Source organism: Trichomycterus rosablanca, chromosome 11 (genome assembly GCF_030014385.1).
Source record: "Trichomycterus rosablanca isolate fTriRos1 chromosome 11, fTriRos1.hap1, whole genome shotgun sequence".
Lineage (NCBI taxonomy): Eukaryota > Metazoa > Chordata > Actinopteri > Siluriformes > Trichomycteridae > Trichomycterus > Trichomycterus rosablanca.
In genome coordinates this window covers 37,214,707-37,234,390 of record NC_085998.1, presented here as the reverse complement: position 1 = coordinate 37,234,390, position 19,684 = coordinate 37,214,707, and the positions used below count along the sequence as shown (strand labels likewise).

Below are 19,684 nucleotides of genomic sequence, written 5' to 3'. Positions count from 1 at the left end.
GGTAACACAAGCTCAGAAAAAATAAACAGTACTGACTGGCACCAACAACAGTAAATCAAAAGAACAAAGGAAAATAACCTTGAAATAAAAGTATTGTATATGTATACGTATACGCATCGTCAGTTCAAATAGTCGACGCCTAATTACAATAGTGGTTTAATTGCATCGTTACCGTACATTTATTTAGGGTAATAAGTTAAACCAAGCAGACAATTTCAACTACAGCAAATTCTTTATTTACGTTCTTGTACTCTGGAAAAAAAATAAACCAAAACATTAGGAATTTATTTTGGTGCTGGTTGCCCAGATGAAAATAGTGCTAACACGAGCACGACTGGAGTTCCAGTTCTAGTGCATAATTTATATATATGTATGTATATAAAAAGATCTAGAATGTTCTACAGGATGTTCGGGTCACAGCCGACCTGCCTGGAACTTCTGCAACCGGGTTTATTTAGCGGACCCGACACATCCCGACAGGAAAATAAAAAAACGGTACGCGGGGCGACGTTAAACCCGAATGCCAAAGACAGAGAAATTTTTTTTTTTTTTTTTTTTTTTTTTTTTTTTTAGAAATTATTGGCCAAAGTTTTAATGACTTTTTTTTTTTTTTTTTTTAAGAGCTCACAGAAATTCTCATCAGAGATCAAATTCTTAATTTAAAAAAAAAGTTCACCAGTAATAAACAACTTACAAATATAGACCAGTTTCTTTCATGTTTGTCAATATAAACATAAAACACCCAATAATAAATCAGGAAAAAAAATCTACACGGGGCAGCTCGAGAGGTCAGACACGGAAGGATGCGGAGAGCGGATCCGCTTCGCCTTTTGGAAACGAGGGAGGTAGAAAAGGAAGAAAGGAGAATTATCGACTTGAACAAAAACACCCAAAAAAAAAAAAAAGCACCCTGGATTTTAGCGTTTTTGTCTCTTGGAATGTCGCTGGCCGACCGATTCGTCGTCGCTGTTCGCCTCCTCGTCTCTCCTCGCCGACTTCCTTAATCCATTTCTCCTGTTCTCCCTCTCACTGTCGCTGTCCTGTTCCCGGTAGTCTTTGCGGTTCGACGTGGCCGACGTTCGTTTGCTCTTTCGCCTGGACGTGTCCTCTTCGTCCTCCTCCTCCTCCTCACTTTCGCTCTCCTCTCGCCCGCGCCGTCTGCTCCCGCCGCCGCCGTTTCTCTTGGACCTGCCGCCGACGCCCCGCTTACCGTTCTGCGCTTTCTTGGCTTCTTTCGCCTCGTCCTCCTCCTCCTCCTCCGCTTCGTTTTCGTCGTCCTCCTCCTCCTCTTCGTCCTGGTCCTGCCGCGGGACGTTGCGTTTTCGGGTCTTGCGGCGCAGGTAGCTCAGACCGGGCAGGATCCTGCGGAGGAGCTCGGTGAACGCCTGCTCGGTGCGGTTCATGCACTGGAGCACGCTGCTGCCCAGCTGATTGTACTCCTCTGCGTTGGTGAACACCAGCTTCAGGTCCTCGAGGAAGTCGTGAGGGCTGCGGTACTCCGACGACTTGAACTTGTTCTGCATGGTGCTGAAGTCCATGGGGTTGCTGATGATGTCCAGATAGTCCTCGGCTTCCTCCGGCGACACCGGCTCTCTGCACGAGCAGAGAGAGAGAAGAGTTAGTGCTAGTAATCATTTTATGATCAACTCTTGAGCAGCAAAATGATCCATTTTCCACGTACAGATAGAGTCAGGTAGAACCTCTACTAGCCGGGCTCCCATACACAGAACAAAATATAATGAAATCGTGTATCGCCCCCTAGTGGTCGACATGTATACAGATTCACCTTTAGTAAGACAGGCTGGTACACAGTAATTTAATATGTAACAGCAACTCTTTATTATTATTATTATTATTATTATTATTATTATTATTATTATTATTATTATTATTATTATTATTATTATTATTATTATTATTATTATTATTATTATTATTATTATTATTATTATTATTATTATTATTATTATTATTATTATTATTATTATTATTATTATTATTATTATAGATAAAGCCACAGACATTTTGACCCTGAACTTTAATTAAAGCCTGGTGATTAATAACATTTATTTTTTTTACTCAAGTAAGTATTTAATGTCAAACGGTCATGGACAATTTTGTATCTTTAATTCACCTCACTTGCACGTCTCTGTACCGAGGGAGAAAACCCACTCAGACTCGAGGAGAACATGCAAACTCCACACAGAAAGGACCTAGAAATCTGACCCAGGACCTTCTCGCTGCGACGCGTCCCGAGCCGCCAGATTAGCACGTGTATAGATCAAGATTCAAATCGGTTTACATGTATGATGAATCGATATTCACTTTAAACGGCAGAGGGTCGCTGCCGCTGTTCACCTCGCCTGGTTGACGTCACTACAGGGTTGTCGGGTTCTGAATTTTCCAGCCAAATTTATTCGTGTGAGGATACTTTATTTTATTATTCGTTTATTTATTCAATGTGGGACACCAAGGGAAATGAGCAGCATTGTTATGCATAGGTGGTACCTACGTCAGAAAAAATAAAAGGGCATTCATTATTTAGATAAATAAAAGATAAGCACAAATACAGTATTTTATTTTATTGAGAAATAATAAAAGGAAACTGTGATCATTTGTCTTCAATTTCAATTTGTTAAAAAAAAAAAACCAGTGAACCCAGTATCGTGAGTCGCATCACATAGACCACTGAAGTCATGTTGTTATGCCCATATTTGGTAACCCGGGTCTAAGAGAGATTTTGAATGGGAAATACGATTCGCAAATCGCCTCTCTCGCATCCTGTAGTCATAAAACATGTTCCAGAGCTGTTAGGTTTTGTTTTATGGAGATTCTTCCATCTATTATCGCTGGATCCTCTGGATTATGGAGTCGTTAGAGAGTCAAAATATGAATATTGCTCCGTGTAAGCTAACGCTACTGCGCACTGAATTGACGTCACTAAAGCGCACGCAGCAGCGCGATTCACCAGAGTAACAGCGCCGTGATATTCACACGTTTTAGTTGATATTTTTAGTAGCTAGCTACATTAAAGTAGAACGCGAGGACGGTCGGGCGCAGGGCTGAAACGATTCCTCGAGTAACTCGAGTCACTCGATGACTAAAAACGATCGATTCAAATTTTTCGCATCGAGGAATCGTTTATTCCGTACACCGATACCTAGCTCACGGTGTTCCGCGCGGACTTTCGCTTTCACAAGGCGTTTACGCCGCGTTCAGGCGACGCGAGGAAGCCCCAGGGCTGCGTCCCAAATCTCTCAATTAAACGGTACCTGACGGGACTTAACCCGGGTACTTTTCACCCGTTTGTACACACTCGTACTGTTCAGTATGTAGTGGCGATTTGAAACGGAGCCGAGATTTGATAGCGCGGACTGTAAAATGGAGAGAGAGAGAGAGAGAGAGAGAGAGAGAGAGAGAGAGAGAGAGAATATAGCAGGATGAGCAGAGAGGAACAGAGAAAACGACTGAAAGTTTGAGATCAGTTGCACAAATTAGAGGCAATGTTTATGTATTACTGTTTATTATATATATATATATATATACAGTCCCCTCCAAAAGTATTGGAACAGTGAGGCCAATCCCTTCATTTTTGCTGTAGACTGAAAACATTTGGGTTTGACATTAAAAGATGAATATGAGACAAAAGATCAACATTTCAGCTTTTATTTCCAGGTATTTACATCTGGATCTGATACACAGTTCAGCACCTTTTCTCTGAACCCACCCATTTTTCTTGTGAGCAAAAGTATTGGAACAGGTGACTGTCAGGTGTGTCCTGTTACATTGATTATTTAAACAATAAATAGCTCCGATCGTCTACGCTCACAAGAAAAATGGGTGGGTTCAGACAAAAGGTGCTCTCTTCTGAACTGTGTATCAGATCCAGATGTAAATCTGGAAACCCAAATGTTTTCATAATACATAAATAAACCCTTCAAACTGTCCTGTATGCAAGTAATAAAAATATATAGTTTGTTTCAAGAGACATGTCGTATTTAATCTTACGTATTACGTATTTATTTTTGCTCGTTATTAAAGCAAAAGTATTTCTTATCCGATTACTCGATTAATCGCTGGATAGAATACTCGATTACAAAAATAATCGATAGTTGCAGCCCTAGTCGGGTGTTACGCCGTTGGTTGTACTCGCCAAAAGCGGGCCGCTCGTACCGTCGATTCGATCGGTGCAGTTCCGTGACGTCTAATTAACGCGCAGTAGCGTTAGCTTTCGTGCGGCATCGTTAGTATTACGACCCTTTAACGACCTCGTAATTCAGGGGATCCGGTGACGTACAGGAGAAAAACGTACAGGGTTCTGAACATGTTTATTTAGCACAGGACGCGTTAGAGTCGAGATTTTTTGATATGGGAAATCCGAGTTAGACCCGGGTCTGCAAATATGGGCATAACGAGGACTACAGAACGACGCACGACTTCAGTGGTCTGTTGTGGGTAGAGTGTATCGTTTACATCCCTAATAATCACTGAAAATCAGATTGATGTAGACATCAGGCCAAAAGTTTGTACCGATCTGATTAAGCATGTGTTTCATGCAAAACTGTCAAAAAAAAATGCTCGTTTAGCTTCACTGTGCACTCGTTTCTTTGCCCTATAGGTGTAACTCGAACACTCGAGCTCTCGGTGTCCCATGTACCTGAACGGCCAGCTGTAACGGAACCTGATGAGCTTCTGGAGGATTTCCTCGCACTTCTCGAGCTCCTGCGCCTGCTTGCTAGCACCGGTTCTGGAACTCTGACGCACCTGTTGAAATCAGAATCGAATCGCACTGTAATGCGGCGTAGCAACACAAACCATTAAAATGAACAGGCTGCGTCGTGTCCGAACGTTTCGCTCTCTTACCAGTTCGTCAATGTCCGCGGGGTTACTTGGTCGCGATCTGGTAGCGCCTTTACTCGCCGGCTTTGCGGATCTCGCCGATTTGGATTCAGACTTGGCACCAGACGGCGAGTTTTTCTTGGATCCCGACTTGGACTTGTCTTTGGGCCGCGTAAACGACTTCATCTTCTTCCTGGACCGTACTGTAGGGTTAAAGCGGGTCAAATCAGCGATTCGTTTAGGCCAGAAAAATACACAGGCCAGGCCGGGGGGGGGGTTCCCAGTCTGCAGTGGTCAGTATCTATCAAAAGTGGTCCAAAGCAATTCATTCTTCACCCACGGGAGACTTATCTCATTAGTCTGACCACGCGCACACACACACACGCAGGTTAGATGTTATCCAGGTCAGTCTGAAAAGACCTTAAAAAACAGGACGAACGCCGCTCAGGTGGCGCAGCGGTAAAAAGAGACGCGCTGCGACCGGGGCTGGATTCTGAGAAGCGTGGTATCGAATCCAGCCTCGCTTTACCGGTTCGAAGCCGAGCGGCTATACGAGCAACGATCGGCCGGTCGCTCATGTGGGGGGTGGGACGAAGAACCGGATGCGGGTCTCTCTCTGTCGGAATGCGATCGCGTTCTCTGCCGGCCGATTGGAGGCGCTCGCACAGAGATGGGAGAGGGTGCCCTTAGGGTGCGTCTCTCCGCATGCGACGCTGGGTGGCGCCAGACTCGTCCACGTGTGGGTGGCAAAGATGCATCCGGCTGCCGCTCGTGTTTCGGAGGGGATACGGGTTAGCTTCGGTCACCTCGGTCGGGGCGGGGTTCGGCATAGACGGAGAGGAAGCACGATGCTAATTGAACGATTGGATGCGCTAGAAGGGGAGAAAAAGGGGTAAAAAAAAAACAGTGAAGATAAACCGCTGACAGAAGCATTGACGTGTGTGTGTGTGTGTTTTTAAGAGAGACGCTCCGTTCACAGTATCGATATAAGCGATTCAGGAGTCGATTCATTTTATGTGAAGCGTAAGTTTCTCTTCTCGGTTATCTCTCCGTGTTTACTGTTATTAATTATCATCTCTTCATCACGGCACCTGTTAGTGGAGGGGGGATATATTAGGCAGCGAGTGAACATTTGATCCTCAGAGCTGATGTTAGAAGCAGGAAAACTGCACCTCTTGTGGGGTGTTCCCGGTCTGCAGTGGTCAGTATCTATCAAAAGTGGTCCAAGGAAGGACCGGCGACGGGGTCACGCACGTGGGAATAAGTTAATGCTGGTTCTGATCGAAAGGTTTTCTCATCGGTGTGTATATACATTATATTATGTACTACCACGCTGCACTTGACAACTCACAGCTGTGCCCCGTGTTCCTCCGTTCTTCCTCCTCGGAATCTTCCTCCTCCGACTCCTCCTCCGACTCCTCCTCATCGTCGTCTTCCTCCTCGTCCGAGTTCTCGTTATAGTTTCTGTATGGAGAGGACGGCACGTTTTAACGTACATGCGCGTACAGCCGTGCGCTCGCTCACACACTCGTGCACGCGCGCGTTCGTTCGTCTTACCTGCCACGAGAGCCGCGGCGGGCAGTGGTCGGCTGGCAGGCTGGGCAGTGCCACTCTCCCTCGGGTATGCGATAGAGCGCCGGCCTCAGGCAGAAGAGATGGAAGGCCTTGTTGCACTCGTCACACAGGATCAGCTTGTCCTCCTCGCCGACTAGAATAACAAAGAATCTACGTTTGGTGATCAGAAGGTTCCTGGTTCAAGTCCCACCAAAATCAAGTTGCCACCAAGGTACTTAAACCGCAATTGCTCAAACTGTATTCACAAATCACAATTAAGCCACTATGAAAAAAATACCATAACCACATGGCCAAAAGTATTTGGACGCCTGACCATGAGCTTGTTGGAACCCTCTTTTCAAAAGGATTTGTTTCGGTACTTCAGGATTCGGTCCGATTAACCGGATTCGACTGTATTATTGATTTTTAACTTGTATAAACTTGTACCGAGTGTTTTTACTTGCAAGTTCGGGCTCGTCAGGAAACGTGACCGTCATCGGTACACGAAGCGTGCCGTGCTACCTCAGCTCATTCTTATAAGTCACTGACTTATTAGAATCCTCTCTACCGAGAGGCAGTAAGACAGCAAGGCAGCTCACTAGGTTTTCGAACACACCCTATGTATGACTGTAGGGATTTTATGCTCATTCAGTCGAGAAAACCTCACTTGATGTTCCAGTTCATTCCAAAGCTGTTCAGGTCAGAGTTTCCAGAGCTTGCTTTGTGCACAGGAGAACAATAATCTTGGAACAGCACATAAGCGATATTCTATACCTTAGCAGCTGTAAAAGCAGTGAAATCAGTCATTAGAAGAGGTGTCCCAATACTTTTGTCCAAGCTATTATTCCTACTGTACTGATTCAGCTGCATCATGTGAACGTCATACATCTAAGCCACAGGTCTTAGTCCTGCTGCCGCGGCTCACCTTTCTTGCGACACACTTTGCAGCGGGCGTTCTCCGCAGACATGTCCCACTTGATGCAGGCATCCAGCATCCCCAGGAGAACATGCACGCGGGAGAAGGTCTGAGCTTCACGGATAGCGGCGTTCCACCTCTCCACCGCTGTAGCCACCTACAGGCAGAACATAGAACAAGATGAAGCATCTATTCAACCCACACTACGGTACTAAGGGAAAATCCGCGCGCGCACACACTCACCCTGGCCTCCTCAGCTAGAACCTTCTCCTCGTCCACCTCCTCAGCCTTCACACTCTCCTCCCCGGACTGCTTCTTCTTTTTCTTCTGTTTGGGAGCCATGAAACCCTGGAGAAACTTCTTAACCACACTCCTCTGCAACGTGACCACACACTCACCGAGGTCCCTCAGGTTCTCCAGATTTCGCACCTGAAAATGAAACGGAGCGTAAAATCAGACATAATATTGGAAATAAGACAAATCCAAAGGACATCTGTAGTAGATAAACAGGGAAAACGACACAAACAGTAATACAATCCTAAAAAGACGAACGTACAGTTTGTTTGTGTATTGCCATTCCAGCTCAATTAGGCTATGTATATGGTTTAAAAACGAATTTAAGCTAAGTAAAAGTTAATGTACTATATTTGGCTTTTAATCTTTAGGTAATTCAACAAATTCAGGATTTTTTTTGTGGGTTATTGTGTTCGAAGAGGTCTTTCATATTTGTGTCTCTGCAAAATATTGTTCTGGTATCTTCGATGGCTTGGCATTCTGTCAGGATGTTTTATTGACAATCGTGATCCACAGTACTGGCAGTTTGGCGCATCTTCGCCCAAGAGAAGGTGTCTGTGCGTCAGGGCTGAACGTCCTATACGGCATCTCGTTAACACCGTCTGGTCGTGTCTTTTTACTGGATAATGGGTAGAGGTCCTGTCGTGGTTTGATTTCGTACAGTTTGTTAGCGGTGTTACGATTCCATTCCTCCTGCCGTGTGTTCTTACAAAGTGATTTGACCGTGTAGAGGGCATCGGCGGGTGGGACGTTTTCTAAGTTCTTTCTCTTTAGCTAAGAGCTCTAAGATGACTGGGTGATCCGTCTGTAGGGATGGCAGCGCTTGTAAGCACGATTTGGAGTCTGAACATATTAAGAACAACTTGCGCGGGCTCATCTGAATGTCATTAAGTACAGAAGACATAACATGTACTACATTATTAAAGGCATAGTGTCACTAGTATCAAATAAAGAAGCCATGAGGAGCAAATATACTAGAATGAAAACTATAAAAACAGGAAACAAGTCAATCACAGGACTGCTCGACCACCCTCCCAAACCTACTTGTTCCTCAAACTCAGCCGTGTTTTCCATGAAGCCCAGCCCACCCTTCTCCAGGCGAGACGACACCTCGATGATGTCACTGCGCAGGTATTTAAGAAGCTCCTCGTGACCATCGCAGGTGCGCAGGCCAGCGTTTGCCTTTCGGCCGAGGTGAACGGAGTGCACGATGTCCGGGTACCTAGCAGGGACATCCAATGAGAACGAGACGATTTGAACAGCCGATTCTACAGTTTTAAATATCATGTTAAAAGGACGGGTAACGCTGTGCAGGGTTTAAAGTTCCATAACTCGACTTTTCACTCACCTGAATTTGAGTTTGAGTTTAAGTTCACTCTCTCGGGCACCCTGCAAGTGAAGGTTTTCTATAAGCTCGTCTAAATCTTTCGGAGAGTCGCACACAAACCTGAAAAATAAGCAAGAATTAACTGTGGAACAAGTTTCACATTATACGGCCAAGGCCCTGTGTTAGATTAGTGTCTAGTCCGATGCTAAAACATCAAAACTGTAAAGGAAAAAAAAGAATAAATATAAAATAAAGTACAACTTATAAAGACTTGTGTATTTGGTACTGGTAAATAATTTTATATAAAGTTAAAATGGATTAATTTATTAACTGTCTAGCTTGTGCCATATCCAATACTCCACAGAACTGAAAATACAGTAAAGTTTTATTCATGCAATAATTCTAGGGATGTCCCGATCACGTTCCTGATCCCGATCATTAATTTCGATCCAGAGTCTCAAACCGATCCTTGTATTGTCTAGATAAGAACTAGATAATACTGTTCACACGGTGCAACTGTACATTAGTTATTTAACAACTGAATAGCTCTGCAGTGCTGTAGGAAAAAAATTGCCTGCATCCAAGCTATTGCTTAACGTTCTTTTATTTTTACAAAATAAAAGTGAACAGACCTAGTGCAGCGTTGTAGTAGTAAAACTAGAACACTCAGAATGAAGCGAAGGTTCTTTTTGATGGAAATCAGCGTCTCTGCCGTGTTAGCGGGCGGCCGGTTCCTCTTCATCATATAATAATAAACTCGCTGTATTCGGCTGAGTGTTTATTTTTTAGGTGCCGTATCAGATTGGTAGATCGTTTGGTTAAATGATATCTGGTATGTTTATGGCGTGTTGTAGGGCTGCAACTATCGATTATTCCAGCGATTAATCGATTATTCTATCGATTAATCGAGTAATCGGATAAGAAATACTTTTGCTTTAACAAAGAGCCAAAACAAATACATATTAGATTAAATAAGACGTGTTTCCTAAACCAAACTGTACATTTGTATTCCTTGCATACAGGACAGTTTAACAGTTTTTAAATGCAAAAATAAATAAATCAAAAATAAATAAATTTACTTTTAAAATGTAAACAGGCAACCTGAAACATCAGGTCATCAAGTCATAAATAATAATAATAAACAAAAATACATGAACATAAGCCTGTAGTTTGTCTATATATCTTGCAGTCCGCGCTATCAAATCTCGGCCGCGTCCTAAACCGATACGTTCAGTCCGCAGGAGCGGCGGACGTGTCCAGATACGCAGCGTTCATTGAACTGTCCGCAAAAGGAACCCGGATCAAGTCCTGTTAAGTCGTCCGCGTGAAACACCGTGAGCTGTACACGGTTGTGCGGATGAAACGATTCCTCGATGATTTTTAGTAATCGAGTTACTCGAGGAATCGTCTCAGCCCTAGCGTGTCGTAACTGAACCGATCGGAGGGCTTGATACCGAGATGTCGTCCCGTCTTAACATGGTGCAACACGGTAACGCTGTACGTTATGGTTCCCGAAGTTTTCACACTGGGATTAAAAGTGATTGTTCCGTAAGCCGGAGTGATCCTGGACTCACACACCGTATAAACAGTAAAATTCTACAGTAATGAACGCGGCTCTGCCCCCACCGCCTCGGTTAGCGCCTCCTACCGATCAGTTAAAAAATGCCTCGATCCCTAAATAATTCACATCATTTCATACCAGAGGTTTTGACCCTGTTTGGGCACCGTGGTTTCTGCACACGTCTCAAAAGCTGGAGCCCCCTGCTGCCCATTCTCAGTGGCGCTGGATATACTTCTCTCATCATCCTTCTCACCGTCTGAAAGAAGAACAAGATACGATGAAAAGCTTTACAGGCACTGGTCAGTTCACAGCCACCGCAGCGATCGAACACTTACTCTCCGTCTCCTCGTCGTCCTCGTCGTCCTCCCCCTGCGCCGGCTCGGACTCGGGAGCAGGAGGAGGAGGAGGAGTGAAGCTGTAGTCTATGCTGTCATTCACCCAGCCTTTCTCTATGTACAACCCAGGAACCACGTCGGAGAAGAGCCAATACCTGCACGCACCAAACACCACACGAGCTTTAAACAGCAGTTTGGGAAAGTACGACGACTTCTTAATGTAGAAACGTATTTTAAAAGGTGTACGTATAGACGAGCGCGTATGTACATACCGGTTGTGGTTGCGGTCAGTGCCGAGAGGCACCCTCCTCAAAACCAGCTTGGCCTTGGCGACGCCGTCGAGGAACGCCCGCTCCGCCGCGGCGCTCTGCTTCCTGAGCCGCTCCTCCTCGGCTTCCTTCTCCATACGCTCTGCGTTCAGACACATCGCACAGGGTGTAAAGCACATCATACCGGACACTGGACACTTTCAACAACGCCAATACATCAACTTCTAGATGGAAAATAAAACACAAGCATAATTTCCACCTCTAAGCGATTACCGGGCAGTGGTGGGGCTTAAATTAGCAACCCATGTACTCATATCCTGCTACCTAGTTGTATTTCTTCTCTACCGTTACATACAGACCCCTACCCTGGCCGAGGAAGACCATGTACACCCCCCCCCCCCACCTCCCAAGATGTGCAGTACCCAACCACTGCTCACACGCACGACTGTGGACTAGTTCAATCCGAATGAACGTCTTCACCCGATGTTAGAAACGTGACGATCGCGATCGTTTACATACTTCATATTTTAATTAAAATACCAACACGTCACGAGGCGGAAACTGAGCAGACGCTCGCGGAATATAAATCAGGGAACGTTTAATATCAAAAAGGTAGAGTCCAAAACCAGCGAAAACTAAAACGGTAAACGGAAGACAACAATGGATTATAACACGGTAACGGTTAGATTCAGAAATAAGGAGCGCAAACACGATCGGCAAAACGAGACACAAACAGAAGAGTTCGATTAAGATTCACTGAACTGAATCACAACTCCGGAGCCGATGAGCGCGATCGGGATTGGCTGACCGGGGACATGTGATAGGTCACGTGAATTGTAGTCTATACTGTTAGAAGCAGATCTTAAGACCAGACCTCCATCCACCCCCCAATCACACGAGGACAAAATCAAAGCTGAGCTTATATATAAGCTCACTTATATGGTGGAAACAGTAAACAGTAGAGATGGGACGATCGATCGGCTACGAATCGGTATCGGCCGATTTTTTATCAAAATATGCTATCGGCGATCGGCGATATTTCCTAAAAGTATCCGATCCGATCGTGTGATATATAAAGATCACGTTAAGTTAGCGGCTCAGTGGATCGATCCAGACGCCAACCATCGCATCACCATTCATCAACCATCGTACAGAAACCATCGTGAAAGCTCTTACGATGTAATTTTGCTGATTGTAATATTTACTTTAAAAAGATAATTCGACCCGGTCACATCTGAGTCGATTCTATCAGCACGTTATATAAACTCCTGGTTCACTTTGGTAAATCGTAAGCGGTTCTTACTTGTGATGTAGATGAGAACAGAAAACGTTACAGAGCCAATCAGAGGCAAAAGTTTATTCATTACCAAATTCGTTAGTTCAGGATCATCTGCTGAACTTTTAGAAAACTTTTAGCTCCTTAGACGGAACGAGTCTGACTCGGTTACAGATCTGTGGTAATAACAGTGTAATGAAGCTTTTTAATGTAAGAGAGTCACACAGAATGTTCTGTAGTAGCTGGTGTTTATTTAAAACCACGACATTTAATTAATAACAGTAAACACGGAGAGATAACCGAGAAGAGAAACTTACGCTTCACATAAAAACGAATCGACTCATGAATCAATGAATCACTTATAGCGATACTGTGAACTCTGCGTCTCTGTAACTCTGTAACTGCGTCTCTGTAACTGCGTCTCTTCTAAAGGCACAAACACACACACGCGCGCTGCTCCGGTTTATCTTTACTGTGAGGCTCTTTTTAAGTTTATTTACTCCTAAATACCCCCCCCCCCCCCCCCCCCCCGATCGGAATCGGCTATCGGCCGATGTCCCTGAAAGGAGATCGGAGATCGGAATCGGTGCCAAAAACCCCGATCGGTCCGTCTCTAGTATACAGGCTCGTGTTCCTTTTAAGAAACCTATAAAGAACTTACATGGTTTTGCACTTTTCTTAATGTAAGGAGGTTCTGCTGCACATTATTTAAAGTGATTTGTTTGTGAGTTATTCTTATAAAGGAAATAGCTAGAGATGTACCGAGCGGGGTTTTTGGCACCGATTCCGATCTCCGACCTCCTTTCAGGGATATCGGCCGATAGCCGATTCCGATGGGGGGGACCACACACACGCAGGTTTAATGTTATCCAGTTCAGTCTGAAAAAACCTTAAAAAGAGCCTCACAGTGAAGATAAACCGGAGCAGCGCGTGTGCGCGCGTGTGTGTGTGTGTGTGTTTGTGCCTTTAAGAGAAATGATCTGTTCACTGTATCGCTTAAAGTGATTCACGAGTCGATTCATTTTCCGCGAAGCGTAAGTTTCTCTTCTCGGTTATCTCTCCGTGTTTACTGTTATTAATTAAATGTCGTGGTTTTAAATAAACACCAGCTACTACAGAACATTCTGTGTGACTTTCTTACATTAAAAAGCTTCATTACACCGTTATTACCACAGATCTGTAACCGAGTCAGACTCGTTCCGTCTAAGGAGCTAAAAGTTCAGCAGATGATCCTGAACTAACGAATTTGGTAATGAATAAACTTTTGCCTCCGATTGGCTCTGTAACGTTTTCTGTTCTCATCTACATCACAAGTAAGAACCGCTCACGATTTACCAAAGTGAACCAGGAGTTTATATAACGTGCTGATAGAATCGACTCAGATGTGACCGGGTCGAATTATCTTTTTAAAGTAAATATTACAATCGGCAAAATTACATCGTAAGAGCTTTCACGATGGTTTCTGTACGATGGTTGATGAATGGTGATGTGATGGTTGGCGTCTGGATCGATCCACTGAGCCGTTAACTTAACGTGATCTTTTATAGATCACACGATCATATCGGCTACTTTTAGGAAACGTCGGCCGATCGCCGATAGCATATTTTGATTAAAAATCGGCTTGAAAGGATAATTATCGGTGGTGCTGTTACTGTGGACTGTGGGAGGAAACTCCACACACGAACGACCCGGATAGCTCCACCTGGAAATGGAACCCAGGACCTTTTTGCTGTAAGGCGACGGCGCTACCCACCGAGCCCCTGTAGCCAAACGTTACGCTTCTGCTCATCTTACTGTTCTACATCACTGCCGTGTCCACTACACTGTTTTTATTACTGTTGTTTAGACACGGCCATGCTCAGAAGCATCAAGATTTATACCCGACAACATTCAATTCAACAATTAATTCGACGACTCGATCACCTTTATTCTGTCGTTCCATTTCCTCTTTCTCCTTCTTAGCCTGGATGGACATGAGCCGGCGGCTTTTCACCGTGCTGATCATGTCCTCCTGCTCGACCTTCGCCTGGGGCTCGTCTTTCTTGACGCTCGCCTCCTTCTTCTTCTCGGTCTTCCCGGCCGCGTCCTGCCCCTTGGACTCCATCTGCTCTTTGTGCCTCTGCTTCTCGGCTCGGCGGCGATCGTTGGCCTCCTTGAGCGTGGCGATGCGCTCCTTCCAGAGCTCGGAGGCTCGCTGCTGCATGGACTCCACGTGGTCCTCCACCGAGTAGGTCATGAGGATGCGGTGACACAGCGCCACCAGCAGGCTCACCTTCTCGGCCGGCGCCAGCTCGAACACCTCGGTCGTCTCGAGTCGCTCTAGGAGCTCGGGGCTCACCACGCCGTCGTAGCACCCGCCGCCGTGCCACTCGTCGGAGCCGGCGTTGCTCTCGCCGCCCTGCGCGTCCGACGGCCGGAGGCACAGGCGCGCCAGCTCCGACGCGGAGTGCATCGTCAGCGGGATCTCCGAGAGCGACATGTCCAGCTCGCTGTAATACTCGGCTAGCTCGTCCTGGAGCAGCGTCTGCAGCAGGACCACCAGGACGCGGTTGAGGTACAGGAAGCCGCCCTTGTCGGATGCCAGGGCTTCCATGAGCGCCTGAGCTGTGATCGGGTACAGCCCGTCAGGCATGAGCAGATCGGAATAGCAGTGAAGAAGATCCGCCACCATGGCGATGTCGCCGAACAGCGCGTTAGGAAGACCCTCGGGCATGTCCACCAGTCGGAACGTGGGCAGGCTGTTTCCCGCGAGTTCCTGATCCTCGAAACGCTTCTGCTGCTCGCGCCGGAGCTGCAGCTCCTTCTCACGCCGCTCCTTCGCCTTCTCACGCAGCTTCTCCTTCAGCTCCTCACGCTTCTTGCGCATCGCCTCCTGACGCTCCTCCTCGCTCATGAGGGCCCAGCGCCGCTTCTCCTCCAGACGCTCCCACTTCTTCTGCACGATCTCCCTCAGCTCATCGGGCAGACGCCCGCGGTCTTCCGCAGACAGGGCCTTCGCCGCCCTGGACACCAACTGAGACAAGGCGTTCTTCTTGTCCTCTTTGTCCTTGTTTTCCTTATAGAAGCGCAGCAGATGTAGGGCCATGGGTGGCAGAGGTTTGCCAAGCTTGGGCGTGCCAGGCCCAGAGCTCCGCGCTCGCTTTTTAGGACTGCCTGTAGCGGAGGGACTCTTCGCCAGATCCAGGAGAGTCATCTGCTTCATCCTGGGCTTCTTTGGATCTTTTTTGGAGCCTTTCGGCGCCTTGGCTCCGCCGCTCTTGTGCCTCTTCCTGCCGTCGGGTTTCTTGTTCTCAGATTTTCTGGAAGAGCCCGAGTTCTTCATCTGCAGTGGAGAGCCGTTTAAGTTCTTAACCTAAACACAGACAAAATCAACATTCACAAGTCAGTGCCGGACTATGGGCTGCCTGACCAGCATATAAGACCAGTTTATTAGAAAAAACGATTGTTTTAACTGTGCTAATATTTAATAAGGGTTGGTGCTACAGTGGTTATAGAAATAAATTAGCCCCCTATATGAGTGGGGACACGTTAATAGCACATCACCCTGTTCTAGTCCAGATGACCGCAGCCAGTAATCATTTTCTCATCATTCTTGTCTTTTACATACGCCGATCAGGCATAACATTACGACCACCTTCTTAACTGACCGCAACAGACCGTGCTGCTCTGTGTATTCCGACGCCTTTCTGTCAGAACCAGCATGAACTTCTTCAGCAGTTTGAGCTCCAGCCACGCCGGTTTACCACTGTTCCTTCCTCGGACCACTTCTGATAGATACCGACCCCTGCAGACCGGGACACGCCCCACAAGAGCTGCAGTTCTGGAGATGCTCTGACCCGGTCGTCTAGCCACACGCTCGCCCATTTTTCCTGCTTCTAACATCAACTCTGAGGATCAAATGTTCACTCGCTGCCTAATACACCCCCCCCCTACTAACAGGTGCCGTGATGATGAGATACTCAGTGTTATTCACGTCACCTCTCAGCGGTCATAATGTTATGCCTCGGTGTATTTTCTCCAAACCGGGACAGATGATGTATATATTTTCCGCCGATTATTTTATTTACTCATCACACGTTGAGATAACGCTTATTGTCAGTAGCTCCTTAAAAACCAGACATCTTATAGTCAGTACCGAGTCGTACACTTTTCCGTACAATTCTAAAAGCTCAATTAGACACAAGACAAATCACCAGCCGTCTACTCGAGCAGAAAGAAAGTTATTTATTACACTGGAGTATCAAGTATTTAAACGTTAGCCACCGACATATAGAGCCGCCAACGTTTGTTTGTTCGTTTAATCCTTAACGCCTTGTCAGCTTTTCAATGGCTATCGTCATGGCTAGTGATCGACCGATTAATCGGCCGGCCGATTAATCGGGCCGATTTTTGGCATTTTTTAGATAATCGGCATCGGCCGATATATGTGCGCACAAGGCCGATATTTAAACATTGCCTCCGTCAGCTCAGTGACTGTATACAGTCATTGGTCTGGCTGTTGTTAGAGCGCCCCGTGTGTCCATTTTGCCAATCTCCAGGCAGACATCAGTGAATGCACAAGAACGAGAATTTTTAGTGAGATTGGGACCATTTATGAGAAGAAAAGGAACAGGCTCACTGGAGAAAATGCAGAGAAACTTTGTTTCCTGCATTACAACTTGCTGCTTTTAGACTGGGACTACTTAAAAAGAGAGGCTGAGAAAACATTCAGTGAGGATATTGCCATTTTATTTCAAGACTGGAAACTGTTTCCTACAATTTGCTGCTTTTTCCCCCCCAAATATTTCACTTTAACTTTAACTTCATTATTTTTTATTCACAAATATTTTTGTTAATATTTTATTTATATTTTGATTACTTATCTAAATGCTCAAACACAATGCACACACAGTTTGGTGCTTAAATAATGGCTCCTTAAAAGAAGTTCTTCTATGTGCAACTGTCTTCACTAAGCATGTTTGTTCATTCTTAAAAACAAAAAGATACTGCTATCTGCTTGTGTATGTTAAGTGCACTGAAACCTTTGAAATAATTTGTATTTTATTTAAAGTTTTTATTTTTTTTATTAAATTTTTTGAACGGCCAAAAGAGCAAACAAGAATATACAGTGATAAATACATGTTTATTTAAGATCATTAATTCTGTTTTGTTGTATTATTATTATTATTATTATTATTGTATTTTTTAGTTGTAAAAAAATGGTATTATCGGCTTTATATATCGGCCATCGGCCACTTCTTTCGTCTAAATATCGGTATCGGCATCGGCCATTAAAAAACCCATATCGGTCGATCACTAGTCATGGCTAGCTAAAATATTATTTAAACGGCAAGGTGGTGGGTCCATGTATTCCATGTGCGTACGGTGGTGGTGGGGGGGGGGGTTACTGAGGTCAAGATTTCCTTGTAGCTGTTCGTATTGCAGAATTGTGTTGGTGTTCATTTGTTGGCATGAGTAGAGGATGTGTTTATTAGAAGTGGACGTCAATGTGGGGTAATGTAATAATCTCGTTTAAAGGTCTTCTGTACTATTTTCAATGGTTGCCATGCTGTTAACAGGTACTTTTTCATTCATCGTTTGTTAATAATACAATTTACATAAGCTGGGTCAACCACATTAAAAAGAAAAACAGGGATGAGAGTTTCTATGTGGTATCAGCGGCTTACCAAAAATCTGTGACCGTCTTACCAATATTCTCACCAACAACGTGCACTTTATTAGCCCAGACCGTACCTGCATATTAGCCCAGAGTGTTGGGCTCAGGGGCATGTTCAGAGAGTCTCGCTTTTTTCTCTTCTTTTTCTCCTTCTCTCCTTTTTCACCGATGCCGTCCGGATCATCTGACGTCTTCAGCTTCTTGTTGGGTTTTCCTTCGGGAGAGCTCAGACTCTTTCTCTTGGATGAAGGATTTTCTGCCAGAAACTGAGTACATATACAAGGTGATATTAAAAGAACAGAATGAATCACATCAACAGTGGACAGCAAGCCGTTTTTGTTTGTTAACTTTTTATTAAGACGCACGTCAGATAACACATGTACGCACATTTGTAGATAAAGTATAATAGACAACAATAAAATGTTCTTTTATAAAGAAACATCAAAGGGGAGCAAGAAAAACCCAAGTAAGTAAAACAATCGAACCCTAATTAGGAAAGATTACCAATATAATTCCAATTCCAGAACTTCAGTCCATTCAGTGATGAGACCCGAGGAGTAGACCGAACAAGTAAAATATATTTTTTTTGCAATAAAGACCAACAGGGTGAATACCTGTCTAGCATTGTAATCAAATGTAGCTTCTAATTGGCCATAGAGCGGGTATAACTTAGGGCATAGTGTGAACTGTATATGTAGAATTTCTTGTACAGTGGAACCTTGACTTACGAGTGACCCAACTTACGAATTTTCCGAGATGCGAGCCGTCACCTGGTCGATTTTTTGCCTCGTGATACGAGCCGATATCCGAGTTACGAGCGAGCTCACGCCACCCGCCACTAGGTAGCCCGGCGAGCGTTCCGCTCACCTGGTTATCTTGCCATACAAGCAAGTGAAAGCGAGGAAAGTGTGGCGAAAAAGCCAAAAGTCAGTGAAGAAGAAGATTAAGATTAAAATATTATTGTTTTTTTGTTTTTTTTAAGTAGCAATTAAGTTTAGCGATAAAGTGTAGCATAGTGTGTAAGTTAAATTTAGCAATACAGTCGAATCCGGTTAATCGGACCACATCGGGACGCGATCGTTTTGGTCCTAATTGATGTAACATATTAAATGTTTATTAAACCTTTATTGTGCGATATACACGTATAGCGAACGTACAAACAAGAACTACTGTTGCTTACGAACTTTGTTCATTGAAAAATGATGTATAGGTACTCGGCATGCGAAGCATAACACAAAAAAAAGTTCTTACTAAATTCCAGTCAACGTTTGAAGAACTTATCCAGTGTGATCTGACGCGTTCTCGTGACGGACTGCACTTGGAACAAAATCACCACAAACATCTAACGCAGCAATGGGACTGCCTTCATTTCCCTCCTGACCTCCGATAAAAGCACAAATTCTCCCGGGGAGCCCAGGAATCCTCCCATACCTCGCTGACCCGCTTCGCATCCGCTCCAAGCGGCGACTTGTGGCTTCTCTTTCTTATTCGCGCTCACGTTCTTTGGTCCGATTAAACGGAATTTTGGTCCAAATAAGCGAATAACATCACACGTACAGTACAGGCCAAAAGTTTGGACACACCTTCTCTTCAATGTTTTTTCTTGATTATTTTTATTTTCTACATTGTAGATTAATACTGAAGACATCCAAACTAT

The 19,684-nt window shown here is 44.9% G+C and overlaps 1 protein-coding gene across 1 annotated transcript in view; it reads right to left on the bottom strand.

The window, feature by feature from the left end:
• Positions 1 to 213: 213 nt before the first annotated feature.
• Positions 214 to 19,684, bottom strand: part of baz1b (bromodomain adjacent to zinc finger domain, 1B) — a 28,907-nt gene continuing 9,436 nt past the window's right edge. Inside the window, exons 6-19 of the mRNA XM_063004293.1 lie at positions 18,105 to 18,293; positions 14,295 to 15,723; positions 11,099 to 11,237; positions 10,827 to 10,981; positions 10,630 to 10,747; positions 8,952 to 9,050; positions 8,648 to 8,825; positions 7,553 to 7,738; positions 7,319 to 7,466; positions 6,397 to 6,547; positions 6,191 to 6,303; positions 4,864 to 5,042; positions 4,658 to 4,764; positions 214 to 1,593 (exon numbers count right to left, since the gene is read on the bottom strand). Coding sequence (XP_062860363.1) covers positions 918 to 1,593; positions 4,658 to 4,764; positions 4,864 to 5,042; positions 6,191 to 6,303; positions 6,397 to 6,547; positions 7,319 to 7,466; positions 7,553 to 7,738; positions 8,648 to 8,825; positions 8,952 to 9,050; positions 10,630 to 10,747; positions 10,827 to 10,981; positions 11,099 to 11,237; positions 14,295 to 15,723; positions 18,105 to 18,293 — 3,867 coding nt within the window. The 3' untranslated portion in view covers positions 214 to 917. The remainder of the gene's footprint in view (positions 1,594 to 4,657; positions 4,765 to 4,863; positions 5,043 to 6,190; positions 6,304 to 6,396; positions 6,548 to 7,318; positions 7,467 to 7,552; positions 7,739 to 8,647; positions 8,826 to 8,951; positions 9,051 to 10,629; positions 10,748 to 10,826; positions 10,982 to 11,098; positions 11,238 to 14,294; positions 15,724 to 18,104; positions 18,294 to 19,684) is intronic.